The 16,567-nt window shown below is 46.1% G+C and overlaps 2 protein-coding genes and 1 long non-coding RNA gene across 4 annotated transcripts; 1 reads left to right on the top strand and 2 right to left on the bottom strand.

The window, feature by feature from the left end:
• Window positions 1–1,169: 1,169 nt before the first annotated feature.
• LOC307246991 lies at window positions 1,170–1,935 on the top strand. Its single transcript, XR_013844721.1, has 3 exons — window positions 1,170–1,303; window positions 1,531–1,704; window positions 1,815–1,935. It is a non-coding gene; the product is annotated as an uncharacterized lncRNA (long non-coding RNA).
• Window positions 1,936–3,817: 1,882 nt separating this feature from the next.
• Window positions 3,818–10,758, bottom strand: larp7 (La ribonucleoprotein 7, transcriptional regulator). Of its 2 annotated transcripts, none has more exons than XM_080022994.1 (13): window positions 10,665–10,758; window positions 9,651–9,877; window positions 9,449–9,549; window positions 9,214–9,297; window positions 8,727–8,891; window positions 8,131–8,233; window positions 7,701–8,045; window positions 6,841–7,009; window positions 6,567–6,697; window positions 5,625–5,737; window positions 5,359–5,518; window positions 5,110–5,201; window positions 3,818–4,443 (listed from the first exon to the last, which is right to left on the bottom strand). In XM_080022994.1, the coding sequence occupies exons 2-13, from the start codon at window positions 9,859–9,861 to the stop codon at window positions 4,366–4,368; spliced, it is 1,752 nt and encodes a 583-aa protein (XP_079879120.1). In that variant the 5' UTR covers window positions 9,862–9,877; window positions 10,665–10,758; the 3' UTR covers window positions 3,818–4,365. The 2 variants fall into 2 exon arrangements, with proteins under 2 accessions (XP_079879120.1, XP_079879121.1); XM_080022995.1 differs by having other exon boundaries at window positions 7,701–8,030.
• A 1,394-nt stretch (window positions 10,759–12,152) lies between these two features.
• LOC307247105 (NACHT, LRR and PYD domains-containing protein 3-like) lies at window positions 12,153–16,208 on the bottom strand (the record flags this gene model as incomplete). Its single annotated transcript, XM_080023170.1, has 6 exons — window positions 12,153–12,559; window positions 12,684–12,761; window positions 13,465–13,548; window positions 13,685–13,768; window positions 14,053–15,760; window positions 15,893–16,208. The coding sequence occupies 6 exons, from the start codon at window positions 16,206–16,208 to the stop codon at window positions 12,238–12,240; spliced, it is 2,592 nt and encodes an 863-aa protein (XP_079879296.1). The 3' UTR covers window positions 12,153–12,237.
• Window positions 16,209–16,567: the final 359 nt, after the last annotated feature.

Raw genomic sequence — 16,567 nt, 5'->3', positions numbered from 1 at the left:
TCAGTGATGTTTCTAGACCCTTGTGGGGAAGAACCGACTTTCATGTGCCACCCACTCCCATTTGGATACATGCCAACAACTGCAGGCCGTCAAGTACGTCTAAAATGAAATGTGAATGGATGTACGGACCCAATCACAATGATCCGAATCGCTCAGAGTATTCTAGCCTTGTATGACGAAGGTGATTGGCCGTGGCGGGGGGAGAGGTGGATTTCTGCTTGAAATGACCCTCGCGATTGGCCCAGTCCGCCAGCGTCGCCATCTGTCCCGTTTCCGGCCCCGTTCCTTTCCTGCTGCTCATCCCCCTGCAGGATGCTCCGAGCGAGGGATGAATTCTGGGATGTGGCTGATCGCGCACGCGCGCGCACACACACACACACACACACACACACACACACACACACACACACACACACACACACACACACACATCGCCAAGGCAACGGAGATCAAACCAACCCGCTGCTCCACGACTCCCGTTGAACAACACGGGAGAGCATTTCAGACAGACATTCAGTAAAAATATAATTTCTCCGAAAACAAATGTCGGACAGGTGATATTTTGGAGGAATCAGGCGTCCGGCTTTAGAGAAAGGCTGTTATTTGTATTGTATGAGAAGAAATGTCCACCTCATGGATGAAAAGATGAAACCATATGTCCAGGGGCATACAACACTGAACTCAAATGTAGTTGCTCACACCATCTGGTGGTACGACCATAGCAGAGCATACAGATTTACCACCGGATCTTGCCAGAAACTATTAAGTATTAAAAAAAAAACCCTAATCCACACTTAAATCCTCAGATTGGATGGGGAGGGGGGTCATTGACGATATACACCCACCCAGCAATTTTATTAGGTGTATAACAGCCGATATCTTATGTAACACAGCAATTAATAGCCTGAAGTAGAGAGCATTCAAATCCTCTTTGCATATCAAAAAGCACATCAACAGCTCTCATCAAAAGCCCTGTCTGCTCGCTCCAACCATCCAGCATCACCAACAGAGAGAGAGAGAGAGAGAGAGCGAGAGAGAGAGAGAGAGAGAGAGAGAGTAATCCACTGCAGTTTATTTTTAGAAGCTCTCCGAGGTGACGTGCAATACTGTTCCCTACACAGCCCATATTCCACCAGTGAATAATTCAGCCGCTAGAACCAGCGAAGGGACAGAGACGGGAGGCTGCAGCTCTGGAGCGCAGTGGGGAAACGCACACTCGCCGCCGACGGTCCGCGCAGCATCTCTGCCGTGACGATGGTGTAGGCCGCGATAAGAACCGGCTACGTCGAGCCACGTCAATGAGGTAAGGGCGATATCGATCCGCGTCAGATTGGGATTTTGTCAGGGCATGGACCTGCTGACAGGGGAGAGAAAATGTATATGTTGTATATCACTTGGTTGCCTATCTGAGAGTGAGTGAGTGTGTCCGAATATCTATTGCCTTTGAATCAACATGTGAGATGCATTACAGCCGTTCCACTATGAACACAACCTCAGAACTGATGAAAAACCGACGCGTCTATTCTCTAGGAGGAACCGCCGCTCCTGGACAGCCCGAACTGAACAGCCATGTGTTCAGGTTCCAGCCTGCATGCTCACGGAATACCAGGAAAAGTTTGCCGAGCGCCGCACGCCCGCCACCCAACCAAGTAAAAAGCACCAAGATGGGCGCCAGCCAATGGAGGGGAGGAGGACGACCTTCAGGTAAAGCCCCTAAAATCTCTGTAAACCAAATACGATAAATGCAAAGACCCGGGCTTTTGGTAATCCGTGTTGGCACAAAGCCTGATATGCAAGAACAAATTGTCTTTCAGATTGGACGATGTGAGCTGTGAGCTGAAGAATAATCCACCAAAGGTCTTGAAACCGTACGTGCCACCTGAAAGCCACTTGAGATGCAACTCCCGCTTTGCTCAGGATTATTCAATACAAACAGTGGAAAAACACAATGTCACGAAGACTGAGAACTACCATCCCACAACAATTAAAATGGTCCACCAGTCGGTGTATAAAGGTAGGAATTACCGCTCCACGTTATATGCAACACAAAGGCAACACAAAGATATGTCATAATATATTACGACTGAAATAAGTTCCTTTTGTTGTCTTTTCAGAGGATTTCCAAGCATGGAAAGTCCAAAAGCTGAAACCGTACAGGCTGTGCGACAACCTCAAAGTCAACAAGGGCAGATTTGTGAAGACCACAACCTTTAAGGATTCCTACTGTCACAAGGGTTTCATTCATGTGAGAGACAACTTCAAACCAGTTCCACAAATGCCAAAGGTCCCACCTCCTTTTGATGGTACGACCAACTACAGGTCCCAATATGTCATCCATCCAGTGCAGTCCAGGAAACCCAGGGAAGATCCTACTGGCCTGCACAACAATGTCCCTGCAACTCAAGTCCTTACAAGTCATCGGGATCCTATGGGTCAACAAACAAAGGTTGCGAGGCCTTTGAAGCCCAAGGCTGCTCGGGAGAAAAATCCAGCGTCCTTCGACGGGACCGCTGAGCTCTGTGAGAAATTTAAGACCTGGCCCCTTGGACTCAAGCACCGTCACCGGTCTGAGAGGTACCGCTCACCAGAGGGTCCCATGGCGTCGGTTTCCACGACGCACGCGGACTACGTGGCGCACGAGTGCCAGCGTCCCCAGCCGGCGAGGCCGGCAGCTCAAACCTGGGTGAAAGACAGGGAGCCCCTCCAGGCAAAGACCACCATGAAGGAGGACTACAAGGCCTGGGGTATGCTGCGCTGCTTCCCTGTGGCCCAAAAACAAGAGCTTGAGAAGACAGAGGAGAGCACCGAGGCGCGATCACATGCGCCCGGGGCTGCTCAGCGTGTGGTCGGCCGCAAGCCCGCTCAGAAGCCTTCCGGCCGAAGGAGAACGTTTGAGGAGGCCCCGACGCATCAGTCCGGCAGCTTCGCCGCCAAAGAGATTGCTCCATGTCCCGTGCGGGAGGGCGGGCCCCTCGGGTTGGAGCTCTTGTCCAGAAGGTCTCCACCACGCAGACTTCGCAAGAGCTTTTCTCAAAACACAGAGGCGACCAAGCCAGAGTGTGGCACGGGGCAGAATCCACCCCCATCCCTTCAGGAAATCACTTGCAAGATATCCAGAGGCAAGAGGGCGTCCTAGAGACCGGAGCACTGACAAAACACCGAAAACATCCGCTGACGCGGATGTAAACCATCACGAATCCCTTGCTGCAGCATGATGAATATGAATCTCCTCAGGGCCTTTCTACCTTTCTACTGATACAAGCGATGATAGTGAGATAATAAATCTGCATCGCACCGCTTTTGCTCAACACTTCTTTCCTTTAATCCTATTTTATTGACAAACCTTAATACACGATGAATTTAAGAACACATGTTTCGTGGGGGCAGTCCTGTGTATCAAAAGGCTGTGCTGTCGTCATCCCGCGGGTCGTCCACAGGAGTTATTGGAAGAAGTTCTTGATGGATTAAAGAATTGATAAAGAGTTGCATTGCAGGTTGAGAACTTGAACTCCACTTGCAGATCAACTCTGTCCGAGATGCAATGGCACAAATACTGTGTTGTATGCCCAGCATGCTGGCAGCACAGGTTTTAAAAATAAAAAATAAAAAATAAATAAATAAAATAGAAGTTTACAATGTGGCTAAACTATTAACAATCTAAAATTTGTGAATTCAAAATAAAAGTCCACATTGGCTTTTGAAAGTTGTCGAGTATGTATTTAAGTTGACTGAATAGTGAAACTACATTCATAAAGCAGGAGATTCACAAAATAATATGCAAAACCATTTTTTTCCCCTCAGTAAGGAAACATTTAAAGCATCGGCATTTTAACTCTTCAGTGTACGATCACCAAAAAGGAACAACACATGTATTTGCCTACCTTTTCCACAATTAAAGAAAATGTTTGTTAAAAAAAAATAATAATAATACACATTTTATTTCAATCCAGCACTGAACCTTTAATAGAATCACTGCCATGTTTCCAACATACTTCCTTGTATTCAGCATCAAGCAAGAAATGCTCATTTGAATTCAAAAATAAAAACAACTAAAACAAAAAATAAAAACACATTTCAACTACCTTGACGTTTCGTGATTTCTTGAATCCGGGCTAATGCTACCTGATATTTACAGCACGTGCAGGTGAATAATTTAGCCCGGAAAGCACAATTTGCAGTTACAGCCCGTGGTATAAACACGTGAAGCACAGATAAATCATTCAGTAAGAAGAGGTCTGCATTATAAAACTGGCTTCGAGTCGTCTCCGGCTTTTAAATATACATACGTGGGACATTGGCCGCCCCTCGCTAACGTGAAACATGAGCATAAAAAAAACAAAAAAACGTGGAGGGCTGGTGGAGTCTTCAGTCGTCGTGGAAGTGGATGTGTTTATTCGCGTCCTTGGCCCGGGCCATGATGATTCTTTCCGCTTTAGAAATGAGCTGAATGTGCAAGTAAAGTGAAGGAAATGTTAGAAGCGAGAGGGCAGACAGCGACGGGGGAGAGACAACGTACGATAGTCAGTGATGTCATAACGCACGGCGATGCCCGTGTGAATGCAACATTTTATTTATTTATTTATTTTTTTCGGGAAAGTCGTTCTGATGTTCAATGGAAAGGACCTTAACGCACATTTTAGGAGATTTTTTTTTTTATCTTTTGAAAAGGTAAAAGTTTCACAACTCTCACTTTGGTCTCCTTAACATTGGAGAAGTGCATTTTAGGGGGGTTTTTGGGGGCAGAGCATTGGCAATTATTACATAATCTCCTGATTGCAATTATTTGCGCGTCATTAGATTCCCCAATAATCATGTTTCCATTCAAACTTGAGGGGAAATTTAAACCAATGTTGGAATTCAGCTGTAGTTCCATCAGTTTACTTGAGATAAAATTAACCGTCTACCCAAATTTTTATATTTCAATTTCCAACGTCAAAAAAGGGCTTTTCTTCATAAGGCAGAAATGCATCACTTATTACACGATGATGTCATCAAATTAACATAAACAATAACTTTGAGTCTTCTAAAATGACGCGATCCTGTCGTCAATGGAAACGCATTCGACGTACGCCAAGGTGAACGTTTAAGGGGGACGCGACCAAACCTCACCTTCTCCGTGCCGCGTTTCTTTTCCCTCGGGCGATTCAGCTTCACTTGGCGGTCGACCAAGATCTTCTGCCAGTATCTCTGCTCGCGATCTCCTGGAAATAAAAAGCAATTTGAGGCGTGATTTTAAAAATGTATTTCTGAGCTGATGAACAGAACTGTGCGAGAACAAAAAGGTTGTTTTTTCTGAATATTTTTTATTATTATTATTATAATAATTATTATTATTATTATGCTTTGGAAAGCTCGTACCTGAGATGATCTCTAGTTTCCAGTTGTGTTCTCTCTGCTGTTCGGCGCTGGCGTCCCTCACAGCTTTGGCTTCCTCGGGGGTCTTGAAGCGAACGTGGCCTTCGGCGTCCCCGTCCAGGATATCCACGTACACCACCGGAGATACTTTGGAGAGAGCGTCCTGCACAAACAAATAAAAGTTTGCGAGCGTTTATTGTTTGGTCACCCCCCCCCGACATTCTTTTTTTTGCCGCGCGCACTAGAGCGACGAGGAAAAACAAACGCACTTTGATGACCTGTCTCCCCGGCAGCGGCTTGGTGCTGGTGATCTTCAGGATGACGCCGCTGGTGAACTGTGGGCCGGTGGTCTCCTTTTCACTTTCTTTTTTGATTTGCTTGGCTGGCAGAGAGGAAAAAATACAATAAATTTTTTTTTTTTTTTTTTTTAAACACACAAAAACACCTCTTTCTAAACTTTTAAATTTAAAAAAATAATCTGATGCAAGATAAAACCACAGGATCTTACTTGGATTCAATGGCAAAAATCCAAGATTTTGTCAAAGGCGGAGTAATTATACACACACACACACACACACACACACACATACATACCTACATATCACACACATACATACATACATATCACACACACTCCAAGATAATATCTAATCTAACTATAAAAGGCAGAAATCTCTGTATGTTTGTCCTTTAAATAATCTCGAAAACCGTTGCTCCGATCTATTTCATACTTGGCGGGTGTGTCGCTGGGAACCCAACGATGTGCAGCGTCAAATTTGGTGCACGGTGGACAGGCGACACGTGTAACATTAATAAGCTTTCGATAAACAGCAAACAGCAGGGGGCGGGGCTTCAGGGCTCTGAGTCACAAAGAGTCCTTCCCCGGTGTATGACTTTAACCGGCAGCTTCGCCTTCCATTGTGGAACACGGGACTGAATGGTTGACGTTTTCTTAAACGGTGCCATTAAACATGTCTAACAACGTCTTACATTTTGAACAAACATGTCCTAGTTTTTCCTGATATTAAAAATAATATTACACTTTGTAAAGAATAATATTCCACAGCTAAAATTAATTTTCAAAATGCTCTATTCCGTCGTTAGGGGAGCCCTGTTTCACGGCCTAAATGAGGAATTTTAACCACCCCGACACGGATTTTTGCCACCATCCTACACTAAATGTCCTGCGAACATTTTGGAGGGAAACTCACGGATTTCGGCGCCGTCCATCTCCTCGTGGCTCGGCTCGTCGCTGCTGATCTTGGTGAGGCACTTCTTCAGCGACCCCATGCTGTGCTTCTGCAGCTTCAGGTACTCCTGCTTCAACTCCAGCCAGTCCCTCCTTCACAGCGAGGAGGGGCAGGAAACAAGAGAGAGAGAGAGAGAGAGAGAGAGCGAGAGAGAGAGCCGGCGCGTGAACAAATGGACGAACGCCACAAAAACCTCATTCCCCGTTCGAGCGGCCGGCGTTCGGCGGGGTCGTACTTGGAGAGGACTCGGAGCGGGGCGCCCTCCTCCCCGGGTTTCAGTTTTTCTTTGTTCTTCTTCTTTCGCTTCCTCTTGGCTTTCAGCAGCGAGTCGTCCCGCTTTTCCTCGCCCTCCTCTTCCTCCTCCGCCTTGGCCGCTCTTTCCTCGCCACTTTCCGTGGGCGGATCTGGAAGCGGTCGATTTTGCGTGACCAAAAAACAAGTATTTGCTCTTTAGGAACAGTTCGTTGTTCCAGGGGAATTTGACTTTTGCACCGTCTGAATCAACGGTCATAATATCCACATTACTCACAATTGTTCCTCCATTAATTATGTGCAAATAGTCACCGCCTATTGATGCATTTAAAAAAAAAACATCATATTTGAGTCTTGCTGTAGTCATAGCCAACAAACGGCTATAGTTTACATCTGTGGAATACTCGATTCCGATTGGTCGATAGCGCCATCCAGCGGTCAGTTATTTCTTAACAGCCGCTCATCTGGTAACAATGACCGTTGCCACGGGCAACCACTTCTACGCCTTGTTTTTGAGGTCCCTCGTATCGCCCTGCTTGCAAAAATGTCGCCACCGGCTCGTGTGAGCCGCTACGTAGAAAGCGCAACGGACGACCCCCCCCCCACGTCGCAGCAGCGTTACCTACGTTGGCCCGAGGCTGATTTTCTAAGCGGAAGCTCTTAAACCGTTACATAATAGTTATGAAATCATTTTAAAATCACCGTTTCCATCTCGACGTATTCTTTTATTCTGTGAAAACAGCCGTGACATCGGTGTAATAATGTGCAGTCGGCTGGTCGTTGTCGCAAAATAACTCCCGACGGGGGGCGGCGAGGGCCCCCAACACATTGTCCCTTATTTACCTTTCATGTCGCTCTCGGCCGCCACGCCCTCCTTCTCCCCGGCGTCTCCGGTCTTCCTCATCTTGTGCGGCATTTCCCCCCGAGCGCCTGCGTCTGTGTCGTCCGCCGCCTGCGACCGCCGCCGCTTCTTGTCCGACTGCTTCACCGCCGTTTTGAGGGCGGCGGCGTGCGGCTTCCTCTTGGTCTCCTTGGCCTCCGGGGGCTCCTTGGCCTCCGGGGGCTCCGCCTCCATCTCCTGCTCTTTGGCGTCGCCTGCGGGAGGGCGGGCCGCGGCGGCCTCCCTCTCCTTCTTTTTCTTCTTCTTCCGCTTCTTCTTCTCCTCTTCCTCACCTACGGAAATGTCCCCTAAAGGAATGAGTACAACCTCATTGGGACAAAGTAGCTTGAGTCAGGGCGCGACGCGGATGGCTTCTCTTCCGAGTCGTTCTACCTGGTTGGGGGTTATCGCCCGGCAGAGGGAGGGGCTTCTTATGCTTTGTTTTGGGGAAGATTCCCGTCTTCCTCGGGGCGTCGTCCGGAGGGTTATTCAACATCTGTTTGAGAAGGGAGCGTCTCATGAGCTCTTTCAATTTTGTCAAATACTGTTATCAGGGTTGATTCTGGCGTTACAAAATTAAATTCAAGGACTTTCAAGTACCTTTTTAAGCACTACTTTTTTTCCATTTTCAAGGACTTTCACGGAGAACAAATAGAATACATTTTCAATGTGATCCCTATTAATTAAAATATAATCTTAGTCTCACTGTCTATTATTTGTGTAAGTATGTATATCTCTGATTGTCATCTACAAGTGTCAACGATGGATTCAATTTACATTTACCTGGAATCATCTATGTTGTAAAAGTGATTTTGGAAGAAATATATTCCATTATGACTTGAATAGGTTTTCAATGACCACGTTTTGTTTTGTTTTTGTCTTTTTGTCCAAGCACTTCAAGACAAAAGGTGCTATTTCCAATGCAATTCCAGTACTTAAATTTCCGAGGAAGAAATTCAAGAGCCTCAAGGACCCGGTAAGAACCCCACCTCTATGGCTTTCAGAGCGTGCTCCTTCTTCTCAAACTCGACGAAGGCGAAGCCCTTGGAGTCGCCCGTGCTCTTGTACCGGGGGATGCTGACGTACACGACGCTCCCACATTTGGAGAAAACACGCTCGATCCAGCCGTGCGTGACGTCCTTTGGCAAAAGCTCCTGAGAAAAAGTGAAGCGTTTGAGGATTCCCCCATCCAAATTTCAAACCTCTCAAAAGTGAATCTAATTGCATTTCCATCACATGACGCTTGTTTTTCTGATGTGTGTGTAAACAATGCACACGACATGCTGTTTTTCCATTTGTTGTTATTTGTAGTAGTGTTGCTTTTTGCAATATTTTTATTTTATTTTTTTACACTTGTTTAATAGTGCAAAACTACACACGCATCTTGGTACCATTAATGGCAGTCGCAGCAAGAAACAAGAATAAAAAAACGAAACGTTTGTGTTCCATATAAAGGCTGTGAGACAGGTTTAGTACCACATAGACTGTGCGGCTGTCCACGTCCTTCGGCGCCTCCTTGATCGGGTGTTGCCGTCTTAACTTATCTCCTGCCAAGTTGACCTAAAAAAAACAAAAAAAAACACAAATAGCACAAATAACACATCCTTCCACATCCACATCAACGCATTCTTGAATCACGGAATGCTTTATGGTTGATGTTTAGCCATATATACATTTCCATATCAAGAAATATTATTTAAATCCGCGGTACCTCGACGACAGCGGAGTTTTTCAGCGCCCTCGCGATGAGCTTGGGATCAGTCGTCAGCTTTTTCATTTGGTTGAAGTTTGTCAAGATGGAAATATCGACATCTGCGGAAGAGAAGACATTTTGGACTTTGCAGTTAAGAGCTTCTGTAGGTACCATTTTGTGGAAGAAAGCCCAGAGGTGACGGCGTTGGGGGCCCCCTTACATCCATCGCGCGATTCATCGATGATTCCTCTCAGGAAGCGGTTCTTGTTGAGGTTGACGTCGCCGAACCAGAACTCCACCTGCTTCTTTATGTCGCTCAGCAGGTGTTTGACACGGGAGCGCTTCTTCTTCTCGTCACTCTCCTTGTTCTTCCCAGCGGGGTCGGCACCCACAGCCTCCCCCGCCCCGGGCTTCCTTTCCGAGTCGATCATCTGGACGTTCCCAGGGCTGGAAAAAACAATACACGATGAATGATATGATGAATACAGAATAAAAATATAAAAATGTATTAACTCATAAAATACATTATCACTCCATATGCATAAAAAATATATATGAACAATTGTATTATGAATACATAATAATAAGTATTAACACATAAAATGAAGGTCCACTCCATATGCATAAAATAATATATATGACAAATACAAAGTTAAAAATAAGTATTCACACATAGAACACATTTCCACGATATATGCAAAAAAAATATGATAAATGATATGATAAATACAACATTTTAAAAAACTATTAACACATAAAATACATTTACACTCGGTGCATGGTGCATTCATGAGCCCATGGCAGGGTGGTTCATAATTGTTAAGTTTGCCACATTAGAAACCTGTGTTAACAGTGCATTGCTGGTTTAAATATAGCTCGATATCGCCTTAAAACAATAGGCAAAAGTAAAAAAAAAATAGATAAATAAAACACAGAAAAAAATTGCATTATGCAAGAAAGATTGAAATAAATATTAAAAATGGAAAAAGCTTGCGAAATACAACGTTCAAAAATTGACAACAAAAACGAGACACTTCTAGAGCAACAACTGCCACTCGAGGATGGGAAACGTTAATGGCAATTCGGCACACACAAAGCCTCTGTGGGGGAGTCTATTTGGACAGTACAACTAGGTCCTTGGAAGCCGCAGCAGGACGCCACGGAAGCAGCAGAAGCATAAATCAGCAACAACGTCGGCCGCGTGTGCACATTTGAAAAGCCGAACGGAACATACCGCTGCGCGGCCTCTCGTGTCGATGTAACTCAGGCAGGAGCCGACGCGCTCCATCAACACAGCGGCGCGCACGGAGTGGAAACGGAGGGCGGCTTGTTCCGGCGCATAGTAAATGAGCCTGTGGGTTCAAATGGAGAAAAAGTTATTAAAAAAAAAAATAAGATAAAAAAAAAATTTGATTATATCAAATATGTTTTTTTGAACCGCACCGAGAATCAAATGTAAAAACTCATTTTCATCATCTGTTCGTTCCGAGCTTGGACATTTCTGATGTGGTTCACGACCGCGTCGCATGGCTACGACGTCAGAAGGAGGGAAGAACGCTGCGTTCACGTGAAGCTCGGAAACCGGTGAATCCGAGGCGGTAGCCTTTCAAACTTGTCATCCCTCCAACCAGATGAGTTGATATCGAAGTTGGACGAGTTTAGAAATGAGGAGCCACGATAAATGCACGTTCTCACAGTTTCTACAGTTTATACCCCTTTTTCACTTAGAAGACTACCTCACTGATTTGCAGGGTTAACGCAGAGGCCGGTTAGCTCAGTTGGTTAGAGCGTGGTGCTAATAACGCCAAGGTCGCGGGTTCGATCCCCGTACTGGCCACTCCTTTTGGCATCGTCGTTAAAAAAAAAAATCTGAGTAAATTCTGAGTTGAATTCTATTAAATCCCGAATTCTTAGTTTTTTCGATTTTTTTTTTTGTCAATTGTCCTTTTATAAGAGCTTTTTGAATCCTTTAATTTATTTACCAATTAAAAAACATGCCATTTAACCCTCCATTTAATGATTTGTTTTATACAATGTATAACATAATTAGATGGCCTGTATAAAAAGTATTTTTGTTCATTAGAATTTGAATCTTCTTACTTTTTCTATTGACCTCAAATAATGGACCTTTGGAATATAAAATGCTGTTACAATTGGCCTGGAAATAAGCCCGGAAAACCTTCTTGGAGCACTGGTAATAATAGTCATTTTAGTCGTGTTAGTCATGTATTACATTTTGCAAACGTTCCGTAGTCTGGGATCAAAGCACACAAACTCTGCTTGATTCCGATTTTTCGGAATTTGTCGTATCGGACAAAATCTTTGTGAAAATTGGACCAGGTTGCACTTGAATTTCTCCCTGGAACATCATCATTTATTCTACCAGACTTTCATATCCTGATAAAGATTAGTTCCTTTTATCAAAACATCCATTGTTGGCGTATCGGTGATGCACAAACGTTTGGCTACTTCTGGTCAAATTTCATCGTTTTATAAATAATTCCCTCCCTGTATTTGGATCGATGTGGATGGAACTTGAATCACAAGATGACAAAAACAATAGAGTTCCATCCCTACAGGATGCAACCCTAATAATAAAAACAATTTATTAACTATTATTATTTACAGAATAATAATAATAACAATAATAATAAACAACAGCAATTATAATAATTTAGTTACTATTATTATTATTTCTATAATAATAATATAACGCCTTTTATTTACAGTTATTTTCTCGGAACTCAAAGCACTGTACAATCAAGTAAAAACGGATCAAATCTAAACCAACGTCAATTTGAAATACATCATGAACTCAAAATATCCTGAAACTTCTCCAGCTTCCGGCGCACCTCGTCCTCAGTGCACTGCTCGATTCGTTTCTTCACCAGTTCTCCCAGCTGGGCGTAGAAGGTCTTGGCCCAGCAGGCTTCCAAGCAGTGGCTGGATATGTTGCAGACTTTGCCGAGCACCGTCCCCAGCTTCTCATCGCTGCTGACCTCACACCTGCTCAGGACCCACTTCCCCCACTCTTCCCAGACGCCGTCGTCGCTGAAGTTCACCGTGAAGCTTTCCCCCTGACACCCTGCCAGCGCGGCCTCCCCGTCACTCACATCGTTCCAGATCGCACTGCGTAAACAAAAAGACCAGAGGAAATGCGTCAGAAAACACGCAACCGTTTATTTGTATAGATAGTTACATCAAGTCACATTTTGAAAGGGGGGGGGGGGGAATAAAAAATGACTCAACTTACACCACTTTAAGGAGCGGATGTGGGGTCAGATCACTCAGGGACTGCAGACCCTTGGAGCTCACTCTGTTTCCCTCCATCCTGGTGAAAGGAGGGAGAGTCAGAGATAAGTGACTTCAGATGATCGGTCAGGGCAGTCGGCCTAGAATCACACTGGAGCCATAAAGCTAGTCCAGTTTATTTATTTTGCCCTTAATGGTACGATGTACAGCCTCGAGGAGCTTCACAAGCTTCACATTTCACATAGAAATCAATGACACCCCCCCCCCCCCCGGTCTTAAGCTCCGACCGGGCAAGGAAATTGCTTAAATGGAACCGATATGGACCAAGACGGTATGACCGAAGCATTCACGTTGCTAAAACCTAAAGTCAAACTACTCAAATGTTTACCTATGCACTGTAAATAAATATACTCTGTATATACATATATCTAGTGCATATTCAAAATTGCTCACTTTGAACTTGGTGAAAGCTGACAGATCAACAAATTCAAAGCCGCTCCGGTGAAGTGAGCCGCCATTTATCTAACAATAGGTTGGCATTGTCAATGTTGACAAGCGTTCTTTTCTTTTGTGGAAGTTCCAGCTTTGGTAGTTGTGGCACTAACTCACGAGAGGGAAACGATCTACTTCACTGCCCTCACTGTGGGGTGATAATCTCCTTCTTTAGAATATTTTAGTTTATGAGTCCATATAAGTCAAGGTCATTCAAAGAGACACACTGTTGTAGCGAGGGTGCGGTGTTATTATTCACTATTATTCACACGGTGATCACTGTGACTCACCACAATTCTTTGAGGATTTTTTTCTTTCTTATGGCATCCGAAAGCACCAGCAGCTCCTCATCGCCAACATCTGCCCACCCGATTCTAAAAAATGAGGAACAGAAAGCCAAAGGGGTTTTGTGAAGTCTGTTTTACGGTTTCGTCAGAAACGATGGACCCCGTACACCGCTTCTTCCTAAATCGACCAAAACAAAGCGTGAAACGTAACTTTCCATCTTACCCTAGATAGGTCATACTGCCTGACAATAGCAGCACATCAGCGATAACACGGATTGTGTCCATATCTAGACTATTTTCCCCAACCCTGTAAAGTGAAACAGCCAAGTCAGTGCGATATTCATCCTCGTTCATTTCCCCCCTCAGACGGTCATTCTGCGATGAACCTTTCAACCCAGAGAAGTGGAAGGAAATAAAAGCATTTCCGCAGACAGAGGTAACAGGAAACCACAGAAGCCGCCCTGAGCCCAACACCAGGTAGTATTCATCACCCGTTAAAATGCCACAGAGTGGAAATATGAAGAGACCCAAAGTGCGCTCTGAAGAGTCCCGCTCAAGACTATCGCTCTTGCAGTTTACCTGAGAACTCACCAAAGCCTCTCACATTTTTGCAAGTGGGGCTGGAGATCTCTAAGTACCTCAGAACTAATGTCTGTCCCTGTCAGATCCAGCTCGGATATAGTTCCCTCCGCCACGTCCAGGAAGTACTTGACTGCGTTGTAATCCATGGGAGAGAGCGCTTCGTCGCTGACGTTCAGTCGCAGCGTCTCCGGCTGCACGGCCCGGGCCAGCGAGGGATCTTGTTGTTCGAAAAGACAATGGAGACTATTGAGTATGTGGGACCCGTCCTCGCACTGGCTCCTGAGGTTGGCGATCATCCACCGGCGATACGTTTCCACTTTGTCACTTTTACAACTCAGCCCCACTTGCCTGGACAGGAGTTGAGTGTTGCGTTCCGAGAGGATTCCAGAAAGGAAGCGATAGAAAAGGTCCAAGTGGCCTTTGTTGCCGTCGCCGTGCTGTGAGGCGTGAGGGAACTGCTGGTCGGTCACCGCGCAATAAAGGGCCGCGAAGAACTCCTGAACGGTGAGGTGTGCAAAGGAGTACACGTCCTCCGTGCAGCCGGGCTCCTGTGCCACCGTCTTCTCCAAGAAGGCGCTGGCCAGGCCGCATCCTTCCAAAACGGCGACGTCTTGGTCGCTGCCATAGAACAGAGTCTGATGGTCCATGAGTTTGAGGAAAGCTAGTTGACCCAATTTCAGCACGATGTCGGAGACCTGAAGAAAGGGCCCTGCTCCTTGATCGCCACAAGGGGGTTTGGCCCTGTCTTGAGTGTGAGACCGAAGCAGGGCGACCAAATACTGCACGTAGATATCCGTCATGGTCCTCGGGCTGTCCTTGCCAAGGTCTTGGGTTTCTTTCAGTATGCAGCAGATGATGAGGCAAAATGCCGGAATGTAGCACAACGTCAGCATTAACTCATTTGCCGCCACTGCCGCAAACATATTTTCTGCCACGGTGCGATCCTGGAAGTAGCGCTGGAAGAACTCTTGGACTTCCGTCATGGAGAAGCCGGCGATGAGCACATAGCGGTCGACGCAGCCCACGGGGATGTGGCTGACGGCCGCGGGTCGGCTTGTGAGCATCACGGAGGCGTTGGGCAGCAGTTCGCCGAGCATCAGGCTGGCAAAAACCTCCACCACCTCGCCGTCTTCGTCCGGCTCGCACACGAATACGTCCACGTCGCAGCTCCTGTACTGTCTGAACTCGTCAAAGCCGTCCAGGATGATCAGCAACCTGTCGTCATTGGCCAAAATGTTGTCCAGCTCCTTAGCCAGGTGCCGGTTTTTACGCAAGACCAGCTCTTTTAGGTTTGTCGCTTTGTTTATCAGATTGAGGTCCCTGAAGGTCATGTGTATGATGAAGTCGAAGGCGAGGTGGCTGCTGTTATTCCCGAAATCGAGCAGCATCTTCTGCACGAGGATGGTTTTGCCGATGCCAGCCACCCCGCTCACGAGAAGCCTCTTGATGGGACGGCCTCCATTGGCGCCCGAAAACAGTTCAGCGGGCGTGATCTGTCTGTGCTCCGTCGACTTCTGCTGCAGGGACAGTCGCTTTTGTCCGAAAGCGAGCACCTCGTGCCTCTTGATGTCGATGCCTTGATGTCCGTTGATCAACAGGAGTTTGACGTAATGTTCGCAAAAGGGGATTTTCTCTCCGTGTCTAGTGTTGTAGTAGAGCATGCTTTCAGTCCTGCGCCTTAGCACCTGCTTATGCTTTTGCATTGCACTCTTGTACTCTGGAAAAGAAAACGATATGAAAGGCATGAGATTTCCGCCAGGGTCTACATGACAAGTTCTGTCATTAAAAAAAATTCAATCGTCGAAGAAATCACCCTGATAGCGAATCAGAAAAGTTTGGAAATACATACCCGAGGACGGCGAGCGGTCTTGGCTCTTCTCTCTGAAGTGATCTTCATCCCGTGCGTGGCATTGATGCTGACGGCAAACGGACAGAAACGTCTCGGCTGCCTGCTCGCCTTTGCACTCCAGGATGTCCAACACCTTTCGGACTCTCGCCCGCGGCCCCCCGCCGCAGAGCACCTCCTCGCGGTCGTCTCGGCCGAACACTCCCCCGGACACGAGCACGTCCAGGAGAGAGTCGATCCGCTCCTCCAGTTCGTCTATGAGGGAAACCCGCGTGACCCTGATCGCCCGCAAACAAGGGTCCTTTGTTTCGGAATCCATGCTGGAACTTGATTGTTCTCAAATTCCGACGCTATCCGACGAATCCAGCGGTGATCCGCTGATATCTAGGAGTCCGATCTCCTGCATAGGCTCCGTAGGCATTGTCGGATTGTTTTTATTCCTACAGTATGAGCTCCCTTCAGCGGAATCATATGCTGTCTCGTCACTGGGTCCCTGACACAAATGAAGGAAGTGATATTTTCTCTGAGACAGCCTGTGCTGTGACAATGTGGAATGACATCATCATCAGAGAGGGAAATTTATTTTGACTCACTGAGGCCAGAGAACTTGTTCTTCAAGTTTCGTCTGTGACTTGAATTGGTATTTTACTCGAAGTTACTTGATTGCCCGTCATTAAG

Source organism: Zeus faber, assembly GCF_960531495.2.
Source record: "Zeus faber genome assembly, chromosome: 22".
NCBI classification, from domain to species: domain Eukaryota; kingdom Metazoa; phylum Chordata; class Actinopteri; order Zeiformes; family Zeidae; genus Zeus; species Zeus faber.
The sequence above is the reverse complement of the archived record's forward strand: the minus strand, read 5'-3'. Positions and strand labels throughout refer to the sequence as shown.

What these genes read in the sequence shown, in the direction of transcription:
- larp7 (XM_080022994.1), bottom strand. Translation starts at nt 9,861, where the DNA reads ATGATCGACTCGGAAAGGAAGCCCGGGGCGGGGGAGGCTGTGGGTGCC. An exon ending in CCGCTCCGAGTCCTCTCCAA is followed by an intron (nt 6,698 to 6,840) that starts GTACGACCCCGC and finishes CTCGCTGTGAAG; the next exon opens with GAGGGACTGGCTGGAGTTGA. An exon ending in GATGGACGGCGCCGAAATCC is followed by an intron (nt 5,738 to 6,566) that starts GTGAGTTTCCCT and finishes CCTCTCTGCCAG; the next exon opens with CCAAGCAAATCAAAAAAGAA.